Genomic DNA, 19,704 nt, shown 5'->3' with positions numbered 1-19,704 from the left:
CTTGTTTATTAAATTACTGTATAAAACTATTCTAATTTAAATTTCGTAGTACTTAATATTAACGCCACGGTCGTGATGGCACTTTGTCTGAGCTACAACATTCTTACTAATAAAAGAAGTGTGATACGTTTTAATCTAGTTTTTAATATTACGCTTAGTGAAACTTTTTCAATAAATCGTAAGTAGAAAATGGGCCACAAATCTAATCTGCCTGACGTACGATAGTCTCTGACCTTTATAGTGTAAGTATCCATCATCTGATGCTTCATCTGAGCGTACGCGTCTCCTCCAGTCTCTCTCCGCTCGCAGGGAGTAACTCCTCCTTTCGCTATTTCTCTTGTACTTGCATGGACATTACCGCAAGCCTGGGAGATCCAAACATGTAGACCGACAGATTTCAGGGCTGGAGAACAAGTTTGTAGCCCCTTTGTGTGGAAATAATCGGAGGAGAGATGGTGTGATCGAGCGCTCGTCTCCAGACCTCTTTCCAAACACACACACAACGTTCACTGAAGGTAAGATTGCGTTTGTCTTTTCACATCCTGTTAATGTGTTTTATTTGTATTGTTATAGAAAATTACATGGGAAGGATCGACTAAAGCAGATTAATTTCCTTATCCAAATGAATTTGATGGAATACTTTTGTAATACTGACCGTTTTGTTCTGTGTAGATTTTATATTATTTTTACTCTGAGGAAAAAGTCTAAATATATATTTTCTATGTTTGTAGTTCTAGAGCTGTATCAATTGTTACAGTATATAAAACATTGTTCTATAAATTGACATTTAGTCATAAATGTATTTTAGGGGAAAAGTTGTCACAGACTGTGTATATATATATTTATTATATATTTATGTATTTAAAAGATATTGCGCTAATTATACACTCAAACAGATCGCTTTCGCCTGAAGACGTACGCATGCAACCGTTCGCGTTACCAACAATTAACCACAGGATATGCGATTCGAGTTTTTGTCGAAAAAATCTCAGAAAACATAAAATCGTAGTAGCCTAATTTAATAAGTTGCACATATGCTATTCACCTTAACCTTTCTGTGAATGTGCAAGACTTCCGATTCATATGGTGTGTGCACCAACAGCGAATTTATTCACGTGAGTTCATTACATACAAAGTCGATGCAAAAAAGCAAATAGAGGCGAAATTCGGGCCACGCGATGCCAATGATGCCGACACGCGAAATATTCCTCAATCGTGCCTTCAGCGCAAGTTGAAAAATTTCAGAGCATTACCTGATTTTATTATCGCAAGTGACACGAAAAACATCCCGTGAGTAATCTAGAGTGATAACGCGATGTAAATGTTCGCTTTGCTTTGGGTATGCACATTATTCGCCGCTAAATATTGGCTTCAGTAGTTGATATTTAAATATTGGCTACACCATTAGCTGCTATAGTAAATATAGATGCAAATTCACTTTGAGTGACGCGAATGACTCGTACGCGCGATATACGCCGCAATCCCGTTTTTCGCGCAAATTGAAAATTTTTAGCTGGAGTGGAAAATTCACAACGCGTTGTTGCCAAGCCAGTCAGTGAAAACCTTATTGATAAGACTAGTTTGACACAATCCAGTTGTATCAGAAAATAGAGCAGAGCGTTACGCAATGATTTTATTTGCGCAAGTGAGTAATCTAGAGCGATAAGGCGATGTGAATATTGGTTTCACCGTTAGCCGCTTTAGTTAAATACTGTGTAGATGCAAATTCGCACTGGGCAATGCAAATGACACGTACGCCTCAATCGCGTCTTCCGTGCAAGTTGAAAAATTTCAGCTGGAGTGGAAAATTCACGACGCGTTGTTGCGCAAGCCATTCAGCCAAGAGATTATTGACATGTCCAGTTTGACAGGTCTGGTTGGAGGACAGCATTACGCAATTATTTTATTTGTGCGAGTGACACAAAAAAACATCCCGTGAGTAATCTAGAGCGATAACGCGACGTAAAATGTTCGCTTTGCTTTTGGTATGCACACCATTAGACGCTAAATATTGCCTTCAATAGTTAATATTTAAATATTGGCTTCACCATTAGGGGCTATAGTTAAATATAGATGCAAATTCACGTTGAGTGACGCGAATGACACGTACGCGCGATATATGCCTCAATGCCGTTTTTCACGCAAATTGAAAATTTTCAGCTGGAGTGGAAAATTCATAACGCGTTTTTGCGCAAGCCATTCAGCCAAGTTTGACACCTCTGGTTGGAGGACAGCATTACGCAATAATTTTATTTGTGCCAGTGACACAAAAAAAAAACATTCCGTGAGTAATCTAGAGCGATAACGCGATGTAAATGTTTGCTTTGCTTTTGGTATGCACAGCATTAGCCTCTATAGTTAAATAAGAGTAGAATAACTAAAGACTAAGAATAAACTCTGAAACTTTTTGCGCTAAAAACCAGGTAATAATTACAATAATACACTGAAAGAAAATTATACAAAATACCAGTTTGCAGTTTCAAGCAGCATAGCAAGCTGTTTTATACAGCTAATAGCAACTGGAAGCAAATCATTGTTGCCAAATCTACGATTTTCCTGCAGAATTGGGATACTTTTATACTGTTGCTGCAAGTTGTTTTTTTAGACTGCAGGTTGAAGCAAACCACCCCGCTCCTAGGAATTCTTTTTTTTTTTTTTGGAGCAAATTTAATTGCCAGTTTCCCCCAGAATGCAGTTAAGCAAACCTGGCAACCCTGAAGCGAATTTGACTGGAAGTCTATTCAAGTTACAAATGGCCATGCCTGCTTTTTGCGTTAAAAATAAGGTGGATAGTGACATTTTTCATGGTGATAGTAATAGTAATGGTTGATAGGAATGTTGTTCGTACTTCTAACCCCATTCTTAAACTTGACCCTCAAATCCTAATCTTCAAAATCTAATAGGAATGTTATTCCAGGATCATCACAGATGGAAACCAGTTGGGTTTAGATTTCTGTGCTCTGTTTTATGATTACATGTCACATAATTTACATGAATGTACATCCCTCTTTACACTAATCTCAGAGGAGATGTTTTCTAATATAGAGATGCTGATTGCATCTGGGCTTTGTGGCCAACCTAAATACATTCTGCGAGGAAACACAGACATAAGAGCTTTTTTTCAGAAGCTGTTGGATGAACTCAACCTGTAAGCCTGACCAAAACTGCTACTGATGGACGAATATTGTTGCGGGAGTGTTATTCTGAATTATTGAAAAACTGGAGCTGTGATTCTGCAAAGACAGCATAAAAGATTACAATGGTATATCACTTGTTACTTGGATTGATTGGTTTATAACCTCATTTATTTGAGACTACAGATAATAAAAAAAAATCTTTAGTTATAAACTGGTGTAGTATTTTTTTTTTTTTTTTTAATCAGTTAAAAAAAAATTAATTAATTTTAAAATAAGTGAGAAATAAAATATTTTTGATAAATAAATATTAATTAATAATATTTATTTATTTATTTTTGCTGTATTATTCTAGTAGACCACACATGTCTTGTGTACAATGTTATTAAGAAAGTGAGGGGTTTATATTCCATTCTGTGAGTTACATGTGTTGTAACAAGATATCATTTCTACTAAAGGTCATTGTTCTGGCATCAAACACTGTGAGTTGGTTTATGAGCTCTAGAGGCTGGAAATCAGTTAATGCAGTGAGCTGCTTCCCAGACCTCTGTATTATAGATGAATTAAAGCCAGTTCAGAATAGAGCCAGCAACTAATATTAAGAGATTATACCACCAAATAACTACCTTTAAGATATTTTAGGACAATATTGGCAGTAAAATGTACATATTTCTTTAGACTACACACTGCTGTTGCTGTCGTTTTTCAGTGAGTTAGTAATTTTATTGGTGTGTAGAATGCCATTTTCTTCTCTTTTTGATTAAAAAAAAATATTTACTGTAAAATAATGAAATATGTATTAAAAATTATATATATCAAAATAAGATTATGTAGTTATATTGATCACTAGTTTTGTTTTTCTATTTGTATATTTGTATCTGTAAAATTGAATTTAATTGTTATCAAATAAATCAAAATTAAATTCTACATTTTTGTAGATCAGTTTATTTTAATTGCTATTTTCATATAATAATAATAATAATAATAATTATTATTATTATTATTATTTAATTAATAAAAATAATAAATATTTCATAATAAAAATAATTATCAATTATTAATAACATTAATAATTAACAATGAACAATTATTGATAAGAATAATTGTTATTATTTGCTCTTTTCATATTTAATTATATATTCTGTAGCTATACAGATCACTTTACTTTTGTTTTTCTATTTGTATATATAAAATTTGTAGTAATAATAATAATAATTGTTGTTATTAATAATAATAATAATAATAATAATAATATCTAAGTAACAATACTAATAATAATAATTATTATTATTATATATCTAAATACTAATACTAACAATAATTCTAATAATAATAATTATTATTATTATAATTTGACCTATTATTATTTTAATGCATTATAATTATTTTTATATTATATATTATATTTTATCTTATTTTAATTATTATTATTATTATTATTATTATTATATTTTTAGTTTTACATTAAATATATTATAATAATTATTAATTAGCAAATTAGAAATAGAAATCTTGAATCAAGTATTAATATTTTAATATTATTATTGTTATTAGATTAATATAACGACTATACATTTGTTTTATAGCTTTTATAGCGTTTTATAGCTTTCTTTCTATTTCTCCCTTATTTGTATTTAGCACAATACCAACTTTTAAATACATAAATATACAAACAACCTGTGACAACTTGCCCCAGTGTCACATTTTTAAAAAATGCGTTTGTCTTTATAGCTACGTAACCTTTATGTAGTTGATTCATGATTAAAAGAATGTGCCGTGGCTTTTAATAGAATGAAAAATATGAAACAAAGAGAAAAATATTGATGGTATTTCAAACCCACATGCATATTATTACATCAGCGTCTGGTTTGTTGGTGTGTGAAATGAAATCCACTTCTAAACAGCACTGTCCCGTATAAAGCGCTGAATAAGAGGTCAGTAGTCTGAAGAGGTCTGATATTGGAGCTGCTCTCTAATACAGTCGGGATTGACCTTGGAATGGGACTCGCATTTGAAACCCCTATAAATCCTGGACTCGCCAGCTCGTGTGCCCTCAGGCTACAAGCAGAGGCATGATGGGATTGTGGAGGATGTATAGGCTCATACAGTATGTGTTCTGACTGTTGAACACGACTCTGAGATGAAGAACAGAATACAGATTGGTACATTACAGGTCACTGTTGAATTAAAAAAGCATCTGAACATTCAGAAGTGAGCAGATGTGCAACGCGTCCCATGCACAAGATGATCCAGATGTGTTTATCATAGACCATTGAGTGTTAGCTCTCTAATACTGTTTCCATGCACACACAGTGGCCACGTTCACACTGTCAATTTTTGGGATTGACATCTGCATTTACTTATAGGTGTGAGTTTTGAAATGTCCCGTTCACACAGCAGCATACCGTTGCTTTTCGGATACTATTTGTATGAATGTGCAACGGGTTTCAAGCCCGGATTCCTTACGAGTAACCATAGCAACAGAGACCTAAGCAATATCTAAGATGGCAACGTACGTAAAACTGAAAGTATTACGGCTTTCAGACGACAAGAGTCCAATGGAGCCGCGAGTTCATCCATCAAATCATCATTAACCGACAGCAGCTTTTAAATTTGAGTGAAGACTGGAGCAATTGAGCCGTGCGCCAAACACACAACTGTCGGTTCCGGTGGAGACCGGATATAAAACTTTCAGATGACACACAGCTCATTTCACTGTCACTGTAAGTTACCGAAACCACACACGAAAATACGCAGAACACAGTAGACGCGTGTTTGTGTGGCAGAGTGGCTCTCTGGTACTATATGACGGGACAGACAACTAGTTGTCCAGTCCTGTTCCGTTCACACAGCGTGTGTGTTCCGGTTGAGAGTCCTAAAAATTTACGGGTGTGAGTTTGGTTATAGAATAAGGTTGTCACACCCGTGAATTACCGTACCGTGTGTGAACGTACCCGTATTAAAGGAGAACTCAGAACAATAATTCACAAATAATTTACTCACCCCCTTGTCATCCAAGATGTTCATGTCTTTGTGTCTTCAGTCGTAAAGAAATGATGGGTTTTGAGGAAAACATTTCAGGATGTTTCTCCATATAATGGACTTCATTGGTGCCCCAATTTTGAACTTCTAAAACGTAGTTTAAATGCAGATTTAAAAGGCTCTAAACGATTCCAGCGGAGGAAGAAGGGTCTTATCTAGCGAAACGATCGGTCATTTTTTTTCGGAAAATAAAAATGTGTATACTTTTTAAGCACAAAAGCTCATGTAGCACAGGTTCTGGGATGCGCGTTCACGTACTATTGAATCATGTAAAGGTCACGCCGAACGTAGGTGGAACTACAGACCCAGTGTTTACAAAGCGAACACGCATAGACTAAGAAAGTGCAAGTAAGTCAAACGCTGTTTACAAACAAAAAGGTACAACGATGTTGGACGATTCTGAAGCTGTAGGAGAAAATAAGATGAGTTTTTCGCCATACTCTACCTTTTATACACTGACGATGAACTTAGACGTGATTCGTAGTAGTGATGGGAAGTTCGGATCATTTTACCGACTCGGACCTTTGAGTCTCGTTCAGCAAAATAAACGAATCTTTTTTCGAGTCATTTCGTTCATTTTAGCAAAATATAATTAAAATGTTACGTGTTACTTCTCTAACACATCAACTGTTTACTCAAACGTTGATCACACTACAAACAAGACAAACCTATAATGCTATAAAAAACAGAAAAGATTAATTCATTGTTTACCTGGGTCTTTAGTCTATGATTCGCTCACCTCACCTCTTATCTGACATGTTTTCAGGTTCGAGTTGTTTGTTCATCACGTGACAGACCCATAAGATAAATAAATTACTTGAAAAACCCGAAGACTCGAAACAGGTGAACTAATTCCAGTACAGAACCTAATAGGATGTTACGAATGCACGACTGAATGAATCACTCCCCCGAGACGACTCGTTCTTCCCGAGTCACATTAAAGATCCGTTCAAAATAAACAAATCGTTCAAGAACGTGCATCCCAGAACCTGTGCTACACAAGCTTTTGTGCTTAAGAGGTATACACATTTTTATTTTTGAAAAAAAAAAAAAAAAAAAAGACCGATGTTTTCACAAGATAAGACCCTTCTTCCTCGGCTGGGATCGTTTAGATCCTTTGAAGCTGAACTTAAACTACATTTTGGAAGTTCAAAATCGGGGCACCAGTCAAGTCCATTATATGAAGAAAAATGCTGAAATGTTTTCTTCAAAAACCATAATGTCTTTACGACTGAAGACAGAAAGACATGAACATTTTGGATGACAAGGGGGTGAGTAAATTATTTGCGAATTGTTGTTCTGGAAGTCGACTTCTCCTTTAAGGACTCAAATTGACAACCGTATTCTGGTGCTGTGTAAACGTGGCAGTAGTATGTTTCACATAAGCATGTACAAGGTGCACAGCCAGCCAAGATGATGGTAACAGAGTTACAAACTGTAATTACATTTCTTCTTAGTCTGCGAATCGCATTTGGTTCCTTCAGCATGTCTTGATGGTGAACCAACAGATCCATAGTCATTAAACAAAGAAGACTGGAGGAAAAACAGAGATTCATTGGATTTAACTTATTTGTACATTTGAAATCAGTGTTGTTTTATTATTTAGGTATTACTTTATTATACTTTATTTTTTTATTAATATTGTGAATAAGCTTTTGTTTGTTTGTTTTTAAATGCTACAGTTTAGGTTTAGTTTTTATTTATTTCCAGTTAATTGTAGTACTTGAGCGTAAATGTATTTCAGTTAGTTGCCAAGAGAACTTTTTTTTTTTTTTTTAAATCTGATATTTATATATTATTTTTATATTTTAGTATTATTTATAGACAATTTTATTACTATAGTTTTTATTTACAGTTTTAATTTTATTTTTTTGTTTCGTTTTTAATCATTCAGTTTAGTTCTGTTTTTTTTTATTTGTATTAATTAATTTAATTTTTATTTTATTTTTATATTTTATTTATTTAATTTACATTATAATTTTAATTCTTCTTAATTTTCTTATGTGTTTTATGCCATCATTTTTATTAATACAATTTTAGCTTTTATTAAATACAACTAATTAGTTTTTTTATTTTAGTTTTAGTTTTTATTTATTTCCAGTTAATAATTTTAGAACTTCAGCTTAAATTTATTTCAATTAGTTGCCAAGCCAACATTTCTTTTTTTAGTTTAGTTGGTTTTTCCATCTAATATTTATATTTAATTTTAATTTTTTTTATTTTGTATTATTTATATACTTTTTTTTTCTATTGTAAATAAGTATTTATTTTTGTATTTTCAGTTTTCATTTAATTTTCTTTAAATACTACAATTTAGGTTTTATATATTTCTATTTCAGTTTTAGTTTTTAGTTTTTATAAATTATTTATTTTCACTTTTCATTTTTAGTTTTAGTTTAATTCTTAGTTTTAGTTTTTTAATACTACTATTTTTTTTCTTTCTGTTTGAGCTAAGTTTTTGTTTTGTTTATATCCAGTTCGTAATTTTAGTACTTAAACTTATTTCAGTTAGTTGCCAAAACAACATTTCTAATTTTAGTTTACTTTGTTATAATATATGTATCATCTAAATCTTTAGCATTATTTATATACTATTTTATAATATTATTATTTTTTATTCATATTGACAGTATTTATTTTCATATTTTCATTTTTGATTAATGATTAATTTGAGTTTTTTATTCATTTAATTTTGTGCTTTTTATTTGCATTAATTAAAATGTAAGTTTAAACTAAAATTTTAGTTTAGTTTTAGTTCAGTGTTCGTTTGTGTTATGTGTTTTTCCCATTATATTTCTTACTTAAATTTTAGTTTTATTTTAATACTACTATTTTTATTTTTTTTTTAGTTTTATTTTTTATTTATTGCCAGTTATTAAATTTGGTGCTTCATCTTTTTGTTTATATATTAATATATATTATTATTGTTATTATTATTTTTGGTATTTTTTAGTATTAATTATATAATATTTTATTATACTGTAGTTTTTTTTTTTTTTTTATTTTAAAAATAAGTATTTATTTTTATATTCTCAGTTTTTGTTTAAATTTGGGGGTTTTTAGTAATTTAATTTACATTTTTTAACATTTATTTTTTTCATGGGTTTTTTTGTATTAATTTAATTTTTAAAAAATTATATAAAAACTATATTTTTTTATTTCACTTTTATTTCAGTTTTTGTTTTTAGTTAGTTTTTTTGTTGTTATATATATTTTACTTTATATATCATTTCAGTTTTAATTACATTTTTATTTATTTCCAGTTAGTCATTTTAGTGCTTCAGATTATTTCAATAGTTAGCAAGACAGTTTTTCTAATTTTTCGGTGATCTTTAAAAACTTAAAGCCAATGTGACATTTGCTTGGGAAAATGTGTCACCTTTAAGTGAAAGTCCCAGTTGCATGTGACTGACATGCAATGTGAACAGCAGTTGGTTATATCTAAAAATATTCTTCAAAAGTCACAGACAAGAAATACCCATCCACATTTGTGAAGTAACAGTATATTAGATTTATTTGATATTAACATTGCTCTTCAATCTTTTAAAACCATGAGCGCTTTCCAAAAAATCTATTACAGTCGGCCAGCTGAGGAGAAGGCCATAAGATACACCAGCCCAAAAATATGAGTTTGGACAGTTTCTTGAAAAGACAAGCAGCCCAGGCCGAAGTAACATCTCAATTAGCTTTTTATACAAAAGTATGAAAGTTTGAGAGGACAGACAGTGAATATATACTTTCAAAAGTTTGAAAATGTTTTTTAGTTGTGTAGGTTTTTTTGTCCTTTTTGAAGCTTGTGCTTTTATTATATGGAAAAGAGCAGCGTTAACATTCTTCAAAATATCTCCTTTTGTCCTCCACAGAAGAAGGACAGTAAAGGACATGAGGGTTAATAATGATGAACAGCACTGACATTTTGGTCAGTGAATAACCTTTCTTTTAGAAGTTCACTTGCAACAAAAGAAATATTTCTGAAGTCTCTCTTTTGGCTGTAACCAAACTAACTAGTCACAAAACATATCCAAAATATACAGACCGTAAAATAAAATCCCAGTTTTTATTGAATTTGTTGGGGTGGGATCACATGACTGTGATGGCATTTTACAAAAGAACAGACAGGAAAATGGGTTTGTGAGTAAAAAGCAAAGAATAGAACGGATTATGAAGTGACTTATCAAAAGGATGAGAGTGCTGAATGAGATCTAGTAAATATGGAGATTATTTCATATTTATGCATAAATATAGCATTGTACAGGCCATTCATAAGTCATTAATTTCTTTAAAAAAGTTGCAAGGCCACATAAAAAGTATTCAGACCCCATTATTTTATTTAATATTTCTTTAAATATTATATTTAGATTTTTGGTAAATTATTATTATTATTTTTTTTATTTTATCCATTCTTTTGCAGGTGTTTTTTTTTTTTTTTGTCATTTTATTTACATTTAATTTATATTTAAATTTTTTATGTTATAGATGAAGATGTTATTTGGTATTTTTCTTTATTTTGAGCTGATTGATTTTAAAAATATATTTATTAAATTTTTAAAAATGTTATGGTTCATGTTTTTTAAAAAAAAAAAAAAAAAACCATTTATTCGTTACAGGATTTTTTAAATGTCATTTTATTTAATTTGATCATTTTTATGTTAGCTGTAGATGTTATTTATTATTTTTATTTATTTTAATTGATAATCGTACCCAAATTATTGTATTTTGATACGAATTTTAATTATTTTTGTTGAATAATATTTTTATTTGAATAATAATTAATAATAACTAATAATAATTTTTAGTACAACTATTTTTATTCTTCCATTAAATAACATTGCCGGATTTTTAAAAAATATCATTTTATTTCATTTTTAAATCATTTTATATGTTATAGCTGTATATATGTGTTTTTTTTTTTTTTGGTGTGTGTATTTTTCTATATATTTAGAAAATTATTTTTTAATTAGTTTGCTATTGTTTGTTATGGTTTATGTTAATAGATTTTTTTTTAATTTATTAGTTTTTTTTAATCATTTGTTATGGTTTACGTTTACATTTATTCATTTTATCCGAATCACCTAAAATTATTGTTTTGATTTGTCTGAATTTTAATTACTTTTAAATATATTTTTATTTTACTTTTACTATAATTACTTAATATATAATAATTGTATTTTGTCTATAAAAAAAAAAGTAATTTTGGGTTTTTAAAATCCATTTACAAACACCTTTATTATTTTATTAAATAACATTGCAGTATTTTTAATGTAATTTTATTTCATTTGATTATTTTATGTTATAGATGTATAAATGTTTTTTTTCTTTTTTTTGATGATGATTTTGAGATCTTTTTTTTCTGCGGTTTACATTTACATGTATTCATTTTATCTTAATCAGCTTACCTAAAATGATTTTTATTTGTATTTTGACATTGATATTAAAGATAATATAATTTTAAGTAACAATTAATAATACTTATTGGAGTAATAATTATTTCATTAACATTAATCTAAAAGGTAATCATTTTAGATTTTTAAAATCCAATTTTTAGTAAAACCACCTTTATTCTTTAATCTTTGATTAAGTTGAGTGCATTGCATTTTGGGACAGCACCACATACTCACATTTCTAAGCGTAATGGAGAGAATTCATATGCAGGCACTTTTCACTTCATATTAAAAATGTACACTTGTCCCTATAAAATAATGTTATAATATCTTTCATATTTCAGATTGCTAATATGAAAAATGACACAAACTTCAGCTTTTCTGCCAATGTTTTGTAACATTGATCCTTTTCCAGATTAATTGCACTACTGAACTGTCAAGCTACATTTCATTTTAAGCACTTTATAGATTCCTAAAATGCACAGAAGGCAGCGTATAATAATTCATAAAGTGCTCATTAATAGTTTAGTGCTTTGCAGGTGGGTGTGAATACAGATGCATCTGTCAGGATCCGGCCTGCATGTCTTATCTGTCTTCAGCAGGGTTTGTTCCTCTATTGTTGCTGTATGATCTGGGCCACGTCCTGTATCCCGTATCCCGTCTGCTGCGGTTCGTTCATGGGGTGTGTGTGAGTGGAATTGCTAAAAGATGCAGCACATGTCCATCGTCCAGGCATCATTTCTCACTGTTGTCATTAAAGGAGAAGTCCACTTCCAAAACAAAGATTCACATAGGGGTGCACGTCACGGGGCACAAACTAACGCGGGGTTAGTTGTAACACACGTGCTTTAAATATTTCCACACACGCTAACAAAACCAAATTTACGGTATTTACTAGTTGCCAAAGCAACACTATGCAGAGAAAAAAGTGTGCCAAAATTCAAAAGCCTTTTGATGATATCGTTGAATATATATATTACCATATTAAAAGTACATTTCTGGCTGAAGCAAATGCGGCTTGAAACGATCCCAAATGATCCCAAATTGGGATCGTTTGAACACTGAAACTGCATTTTGGAAGTTCAAAATCGGGGCACCATATCAGTCCATTATATGGAGAAAAATGATGAAATGTTTTTGTCAAAAAACATAATTTCTTTACGACTGAAGAAAGAAAGACATGAACAAGGGGATGACAAGGGGATGAGTACATTATATGTCAATCTTTGTTTTGGAAGTGAACTTCTCCTTTAATTTAGCTTGTGCTTTTTGCATTAGGCTGGTGAAATACTTTTTTATTGGAAAGATCTTCTTTTTATTTATTCATTTGGCAGGTGCTTTTATTTAAAGTGGTTTGTAAATGAAGGATATTAAAAGCAATTCATACAAATAGCAATACAGTACAAAGCTAAAGAATTGGCAAGAAAATTACAAGAGAGCACATGAGAAAAATAAATGGTGGTGAAAAAAATAATGGTGGTTCTATGTAAATAAAACTCACAAATTAGAGCGATTTTGTAAATGTACTCAACATTTTATTTATTTATTTTTATTATTATTATTATTATTAATAATTTAGAAAGAATTGATTTTAGGACAAAAATTATTAATTTAGAATCTTAAATGAGATGTTTGTATTTTATGTTATTGTATATACGTTAAATGCATTTTTTGCTATTTTTATATATTAAATTAAATGCAAATATAAAATCTTATTTATACAGTTTATTTATAATGGTGACAACAGTTAAACAGTAGGGTGTACAAGTTGTTTATTTATTTGTTTATTTATATAGAATTAATTTTAGGGAAAATATTTAAATCTTAAATGAAACTCTTGTGAAACAGTAGTCTGCAAATGTTTTTTAATTTATGATTAATTATTTATTTTTATTTTAGATAGACTTGAAAAAGTTAGCCTTTTTTCATATTTTTTGATAGATTTGGGTAAATTTTGTGAATTATTTTATTAAAAGTGAATCAGCAGAGCTTTTATTTTATTTATAAACTTCATTATTTTATTTTATTTATAATAATAGCAATAGTGAAACATCTGATTAAATATTATATTATTTTTATTTAATATTTTTTATATTATTTAGATTTTTTTCAATCTTATTTATATAACTTTTTTTTTTTTTTTTTTTTTTTTTTTTTTTTTTGATAACACTAACGTTTTTCTATTTTTATATAGCATTCATGACAGTAGTAAAACAGTAACTGGTATGCTTGTTATTTAGATTTTGTAGATGTAGATTTATTTTATTTTATTTTATATAATTTTTTACTTATTTATTTATTTTTTGTATAGATTTGAAAAAGTTAGCATTCCTTGTTTTTTGATAGATTTTGATTAATTTTATGAATTGTTTTATAGCAGTGATTTATAGTGTTTTTATTTTATTTATAAACTTCATTACTTTTATTTTACTTATAATGATAGCAATAGTGAAACATTCGGGTGTAGATTTTTAAAGTTTAATTAAACATGATATTATTTAAAAAAAAAATTAATATAAATTTGAATGATATTTAACCTTATTTATACACTTTATTACTTTTATTTTAGTTTATTTTATGGTAACTTTTTTTTTTTTTTTTTGCTAGTTTTTATATACCATTCATGACAATAGTAAAACAGTACGAGGTATGCTTTTTATTTATATTTTGTAGATTGTGATTTATTTATTTATTCATTAATTCATTCAGAACTGCTTTTAGAAATTATTTTTTTGTATGTTTTTTTTATTGTTATTATAATTATAAAATAGATTTTTATTAAACCTATTTCTTCTGATTCTTAAAAGATGTAATGTTTTACAACAGTGAAATAGTTCTTTATATAAAAAATATTTAATATTCTAAAACATTTAGTATTTTTATTATACTTTATTATATATTAGAATTTTTATTTTACTATTATGTTTTTTTATAAAGATGTGAATCAGTACAGTTTTTATTTATAAACTTTTACTTTTATTTTTTTTATAATGATAGCAATAGTGAAACAGTAGGGTGTATATTTTTAAATTTAATTAAACATATTATTTTAGTTTCTCAGTTTAATTTATATTAATTAATTTAATTTGTTTTAATTAGATTTTCTTTAATAGATTTGAATGATTTTTAATCTTATTTATACACTTTTTAAATCTTATTTATATATTACTTTTATTTTTATTTGTAATGACACTAATGCTTTTTCGCTCTTTTGTTTATATACCGTTCATAATAATTGTTAAACAGTATGGGGTATGGTTTTCTATTTATATTTATTTATCAAATTATTTATTTATGCTTTATTTTGATAAAATTGTCTTTAGCAAATACTAGTATGTCTTTTTTATTGTTGGTATAATTATAAAATATGTTTTTATCTGATAGTATTTAATTACCTAACATTTTTTAATTTTATGTATTTTATATATGTGATATTTTATATTATACTATATATTATAATTTTTACTTTATTATTATATTGTAACCTTAAATGGAAAATTTAGTACCCCTATATTTAAACAGCAAAACTTTTCCTAATAAAAGTCCAAATGTAATTTCTCACACAGCAGGAGAGAGAGAGAGAGAGAGAGAGAGAGAGAGAGAGAGAGAGAGAGAGAGAGAGAGAGAGAGAGAGAGAGAGAGAGAGAGAGAGAGAGAGAGAGAGAGAGAGAGAGAGAGGAGCAGGTGTGTGTGTCTCTCAGTCTGTCAGGCCGCTGTGAGGCTTCATTTCTCTCCTCCGACGGCATGATTGCATTTCATCAGTGCAGCTCCTTAATCAGATCTGCAGTGCTGGTCAAACTCAATCGCGGCGGGCTGCTTGACCCGACACTTCCTCTGTCAACACGTGCTGATTCAAACTGACCGAACAATGATGACGCGTCTGTCTGAAGTAACGCGTTATATATTGGATGATCTAAGGATGATTTTTTGTGTGTGTGTCAAAGCAATTCTTTACTGTTATTAATGCAATACCTTCAGGTATAAAAATGTTAATGAGATGTTTCCTTTCCTATTCCAAAATTACTGCTGTCCTTCCATCGTTATATGTTGGTGATTTTGAAATAGAGAATAAACTCTGCACTAACAAATATTTAAGACAGCATATCATCCAATCAAGCTACCCTGGTCAAATATTAAGAAATAATTTAGATCGCACATTTGATAAAAATACTGTTAAATATTTCAGAACAGCCTATCTAAAGTTTCCTGTTCTCCCCAAGGTAAAAGAAATGCAATTTAAAATATTAAATGATATACACTACCGTTCAAGTACATTTTTATTGTTTCTTTCTTTCTTTTTTTTTTTTTTTTAAGAAATTAATACTTTTATTCACCAAGGATGTATTAAGTTAATAATTAAAAGTTTATTAAAAGTTAATAATAAATAATTTACATTGTTATAAAATATTTATATTTTGAATAAACACTGTACTTTTTAAACTTGTTATTCATGAAAGAATCCTGAAAAAAAAAAATATCACAGGTTCCAAAAAATATTTGGCAGCACAACTGTTGATATTATCCAACATTGATCATTCTAATAATAAATCCGCATATTAGAATGATTTCTGAAGGATCATGTGACACTTAAGACTGGAGTAACAACTGATAAAAATTCAGCTTTTCATCACAGGAATAAATTCTATTTTAAAGTATGTTAAAATAAAAAACATTATTTTATATTGTAAAAACATTTTGCAATATTACTGTTTTTTTCTATATTTTTAATCAAATAAATGCAGCCTTGATGAGCATAAGAGACTTCTTTAAAGACTATTACAAGTCTTACTGACCCCAAACTATTGAACGGTAGTGTAGTAAAATTTAATTTTGAAAATATACCTTGTTACCTATGCAAACATTTATATGAAGATACAGTACATATATTTTTTACATGTAATTTGTCTCAGTCCTTTTGGAAAGCTTGGCAGGACTGGTTGGTAGTGAAGCATGTGGTTGCTGATAGTTTCACTCTATCCTTACAAGATGTAATGTACGGAACAACCAAAGAGTGCTCTGCTTTGTATGATCTGATTAATAATATTATGTTATTAGCAAAATACTTTATACACAAATGTCGATACTTCAAATCTCCCCCCTTGTTTATTGTTTAAAAATGATCTAAAATACTTCTCAGATGCCCTTAGTAAAATGAAAAATCCAAAGGCAGTAAAACTGTTTAATTTATTTGTATTATATAATTTGTTGTAATTATATTTTCTTTATTATTTTCGTTTAGTCTTTGTTTGGTGCTTGTATTTTTGATTCTCTTTCCTCTTTCTTGGAATATTTGGTTATATATTTTGTTAGGAATCTAATATGATTCTATTGTGTTGAGCCTTCCATACCAAATTTCTTTTTGTACACGTATCAATGCCTTTTGTTGTATTCAGATTTTGTACTCAGTAAAAAAAAAAATAAATAAATAAATAAAATTTGTGTGTGTGTGTGGTTGTGCAGCGCCCTCTTGCGGACACTGCGCCGTTTGGCCTGTTCACTTGTACAGGTGGTCTGACGGACTGTGTGTGTGTGTGTGTGTGTGTGTGTGTGTTTGAGTTTAGAGTTTGATGGAGATCCGGTCGGATGACAGCTGGAACTGTGGTCATAACCGGAGGAATTCTCGCGACAGTGATTCTCCTGTGTATCATTGTCGTGCTCTGTTACTGTCGACTTCAGGTGAGCGTGTGTGTCACTGATACCTGAGCTTTCAACTCATAACTTTAAGGCTAAATAAATTAGAGTTATAAATATAGAAATAGAGATATTTTACTCTATGCATTTTCAATTAGTTTTTAATACAGTTTATTTTATGTATAATAATGACAGTAGTGAAACAGTAGGGTGTGCATGTTTTTAATTTAATCTTATGTTATTATTATTATGTGTTTATTTATTGAAACGTTAGTTTTCATTACTTTTTGATTATATTTGAGTGAATTATTTTATAAAAAGTGTTTTTTTATTTCATTTATAAACTTAGTTTTAAAAAATAAAATTAAAACAATAAAATGAGTTTTATTAGATACATAATGGTAGCAATAGGGAAACAGTAGGGTGTTTTAAAATTTATTTAAATATATATTTTTAGTGAATTTTTGTTTTGTAGATTTGAATGATTTTTTTAATACATATTATTATAATAGTTTTATTTTATTTATAATGGTAGCAGTAGTGAAACAGTAAGGGTGTAGATTTTTGCATTAATTAAATATTGTATTATTTTTTATTTTTATAGATTTGAATGATTTTTTATTTTATTTATTTGCTTTATTCGTTTTATTGTAACTATAATGGTAGCAATAGTAAAACAGTAGGGTGTAGATTTATTTTTACTTTAATTAAATATTTTATTATTTTACAATAATTTTGTTTTTAGAAATTTTAATTATTTTTTAAATTTACTTTATTAGTGTTATTTTTTATTTTATTTTATTTTATTTATAATAGCAATAGTGAAACACTAGAGTGTAGATTTTACTTTAATGAAATATATTATTTTCAAATATTTTTTACATAGATTTTAATGTTTTTTTATTTTATTTACACACTTTATTAGTGTTATATTATTTTATTTTATTTGTAATGATAGCAATAGTGAAACACTAGGGTGTAGACTTTTTTATTTTAATTAAATATTATATTATTCTTTTTTTTTTATAGATTTGAATGATTTTATTTATTTTATTTACATTTTTATTAGATTTATTTTTTTTTAATGATAGCAATAGTGAAGCAAACTTGTGTAGGGTTTTTAAAATGTATTTAATTATATTATTTTTAAATTAATTTTTGTTTTATAGATATGAATGATTTTTTTTATTTTATTAATATGCTATATTAGTTTTATTTTATTTATAATGGTAGCAATAGTGAAACAGTAGGGTGTTGTTGTTGTTGTTGTTTTTTTTACTTTTATTAAATATTCTATTATTTTAAATTAATTTTAGTTTTTATAGATTTAAGAGATTTTTTATTTTACTTATACACTTTATTAGTTTTATTTCATTTATAATGGTAACAATAGCAAAACAATAGGATGTAGATTTTGAAAATTAATTAAATATATTTTTGATTTTATAAATCTGATTTTTTTTACTTATATGCTTTATTAGTTTTATTTTTTATGTGTAACGAAAACACTAGTTAAATAGTAGGATGCTGATTTTTTTTAAATTAATTTTTATATTATTTATACTATTTATATTTATTTTCTTATTATTTATAATTAATTTTCTTTCTTTCTTTCTTTCTTTTTTTTTCTTTCTTTCTTTCTTTTTTGATAAACTTAATTGCTTTTATTTTGTTTAAAACAGTAACAATTGTGGGCGAAGGAGTAGGAAGTAGATTAAAATGTAATTAAATTTAATTTTATATATATATATATATTTTTATCTTTTAATAGATTTAAATGAATTCAGTGAATTATTTTATTTATTTTAATTTTAATTCATTTATTCATTAATTCCTTCACTGATGTGGCATTCCTGTCTCACTTACTGACTGGCCTTGTTTTTCTCCTAGTATTATTGCTGTAAGAAAAATGGATCCGATCCAGATGCTGTTTGCCCACAACCCCAGTTTGCCTGTAACGCATGCAGCACGTCCAGGGTGGACGGGGCCGCTTCCACCCCACTCTCCCTGTCGCCAGAGCTCACGCCCCCGAAGAGCTTCTGCCCCACCTGCTCCCCATACAGCTCTCCATTCTACATCAGCGCCATGGAGGAAACGCGGAACGGGGCCGAGCGGATCACGTACATGCCGGCGCACTATGACAGCCCGTCCCTGTCTCTCACCCGTCCCTCAATACACAGCGCGTCTCTGAGCTCTCGAAGCCGACCAGACCTCTACTCCAACACACGTGCCATAAGCACTGACGTCTGATCAGTGACATCCACCCAAAACACCCATAATGCTGTAGAAAACAGAGCGAATGGGGATCAAAGGACAGCGAGTGCTTAGTTTTTACATTCTATCCGTCTAGCAGTAAACTGAAGTCAGTAATTAAGTGATGTTTTATAGAAACCAATACAAATTTGTTCTTCCTGAATTTATTTGACTCTAATTGACACTGAAAAAATGTTAATCTGCATTTTTGGCTTGTTTTTTTTGTTTTTTTTAATCCAAGTATATGTAAAAGTTGTGCAGAA

General features: G+C 28.9%; 1 protein-coding gene across 1 annotated transcript; it reads left to right on the top strand.

Annotated features, from left to right (window-relative positions):
- The first annotated feature begins 247 nt into the window (after positions 1 to 247).
- Positions 248 to 19,614, top strand: fam163ab (family with sequence similarity 163 member Ab). Its single transcript, XM_051094128.1, has 3 exons — positions 248 to 515; positions 17,119 to 17,233; positions 19,079 to 19,614. Exons 2-3 carry the CDS (start codon positions 17,141 to 17,143, stop codon positions 19,436 to 19,438), a joined length of 453 nt encoding a protein of 150 aa, XP_050950085.1. The 5' UTR covers positions 248 to 515; positions 17,119 to 17,140; the 3' UTR covers positions 19,439 to 19,614.
- The last annotated feature ends 90 nt before the right edge of the window (positions 19,615 to 19,704 follow it).

The sequence above is a fragment of the Labeo rohita genome, chromosome 22, assembly GCF_022985175.1.
Source record: "Labeo rohita strain BAU-BD-2019 chromosome 22, IGBB_LRoh.1.0, whole genome shotgun sequence".
In the NCBI taxonomy this organism is placed as follows: domain Eukaryota; kingdom Metazoa; phylum Chordata; class Actinopteri; order Cypriniformes; family Cyprinidae; genus Labeo; species Labeo rohita.
This window is presented reverse-complemented; position numbering and strand designations above follow the sequence as displayed.

Excerpts from the sequence above, each read along its gene's own strand:
- fam163ab (XM_051094128.1), top strand. The coding sequence starts at position 17,141 with ATGACAGCTGGAACTGTGGTCATAACCGGAGGAATTCTCGCGACAGTG. Across the intron at positions 17,234-19,078 it reads TCTGTTACTGTCGACTTCAG|TATTATTGCTGTAAGAAAAA; the intron begins GTGAGCGTGTGT and ends TTTTTCTCCTAG.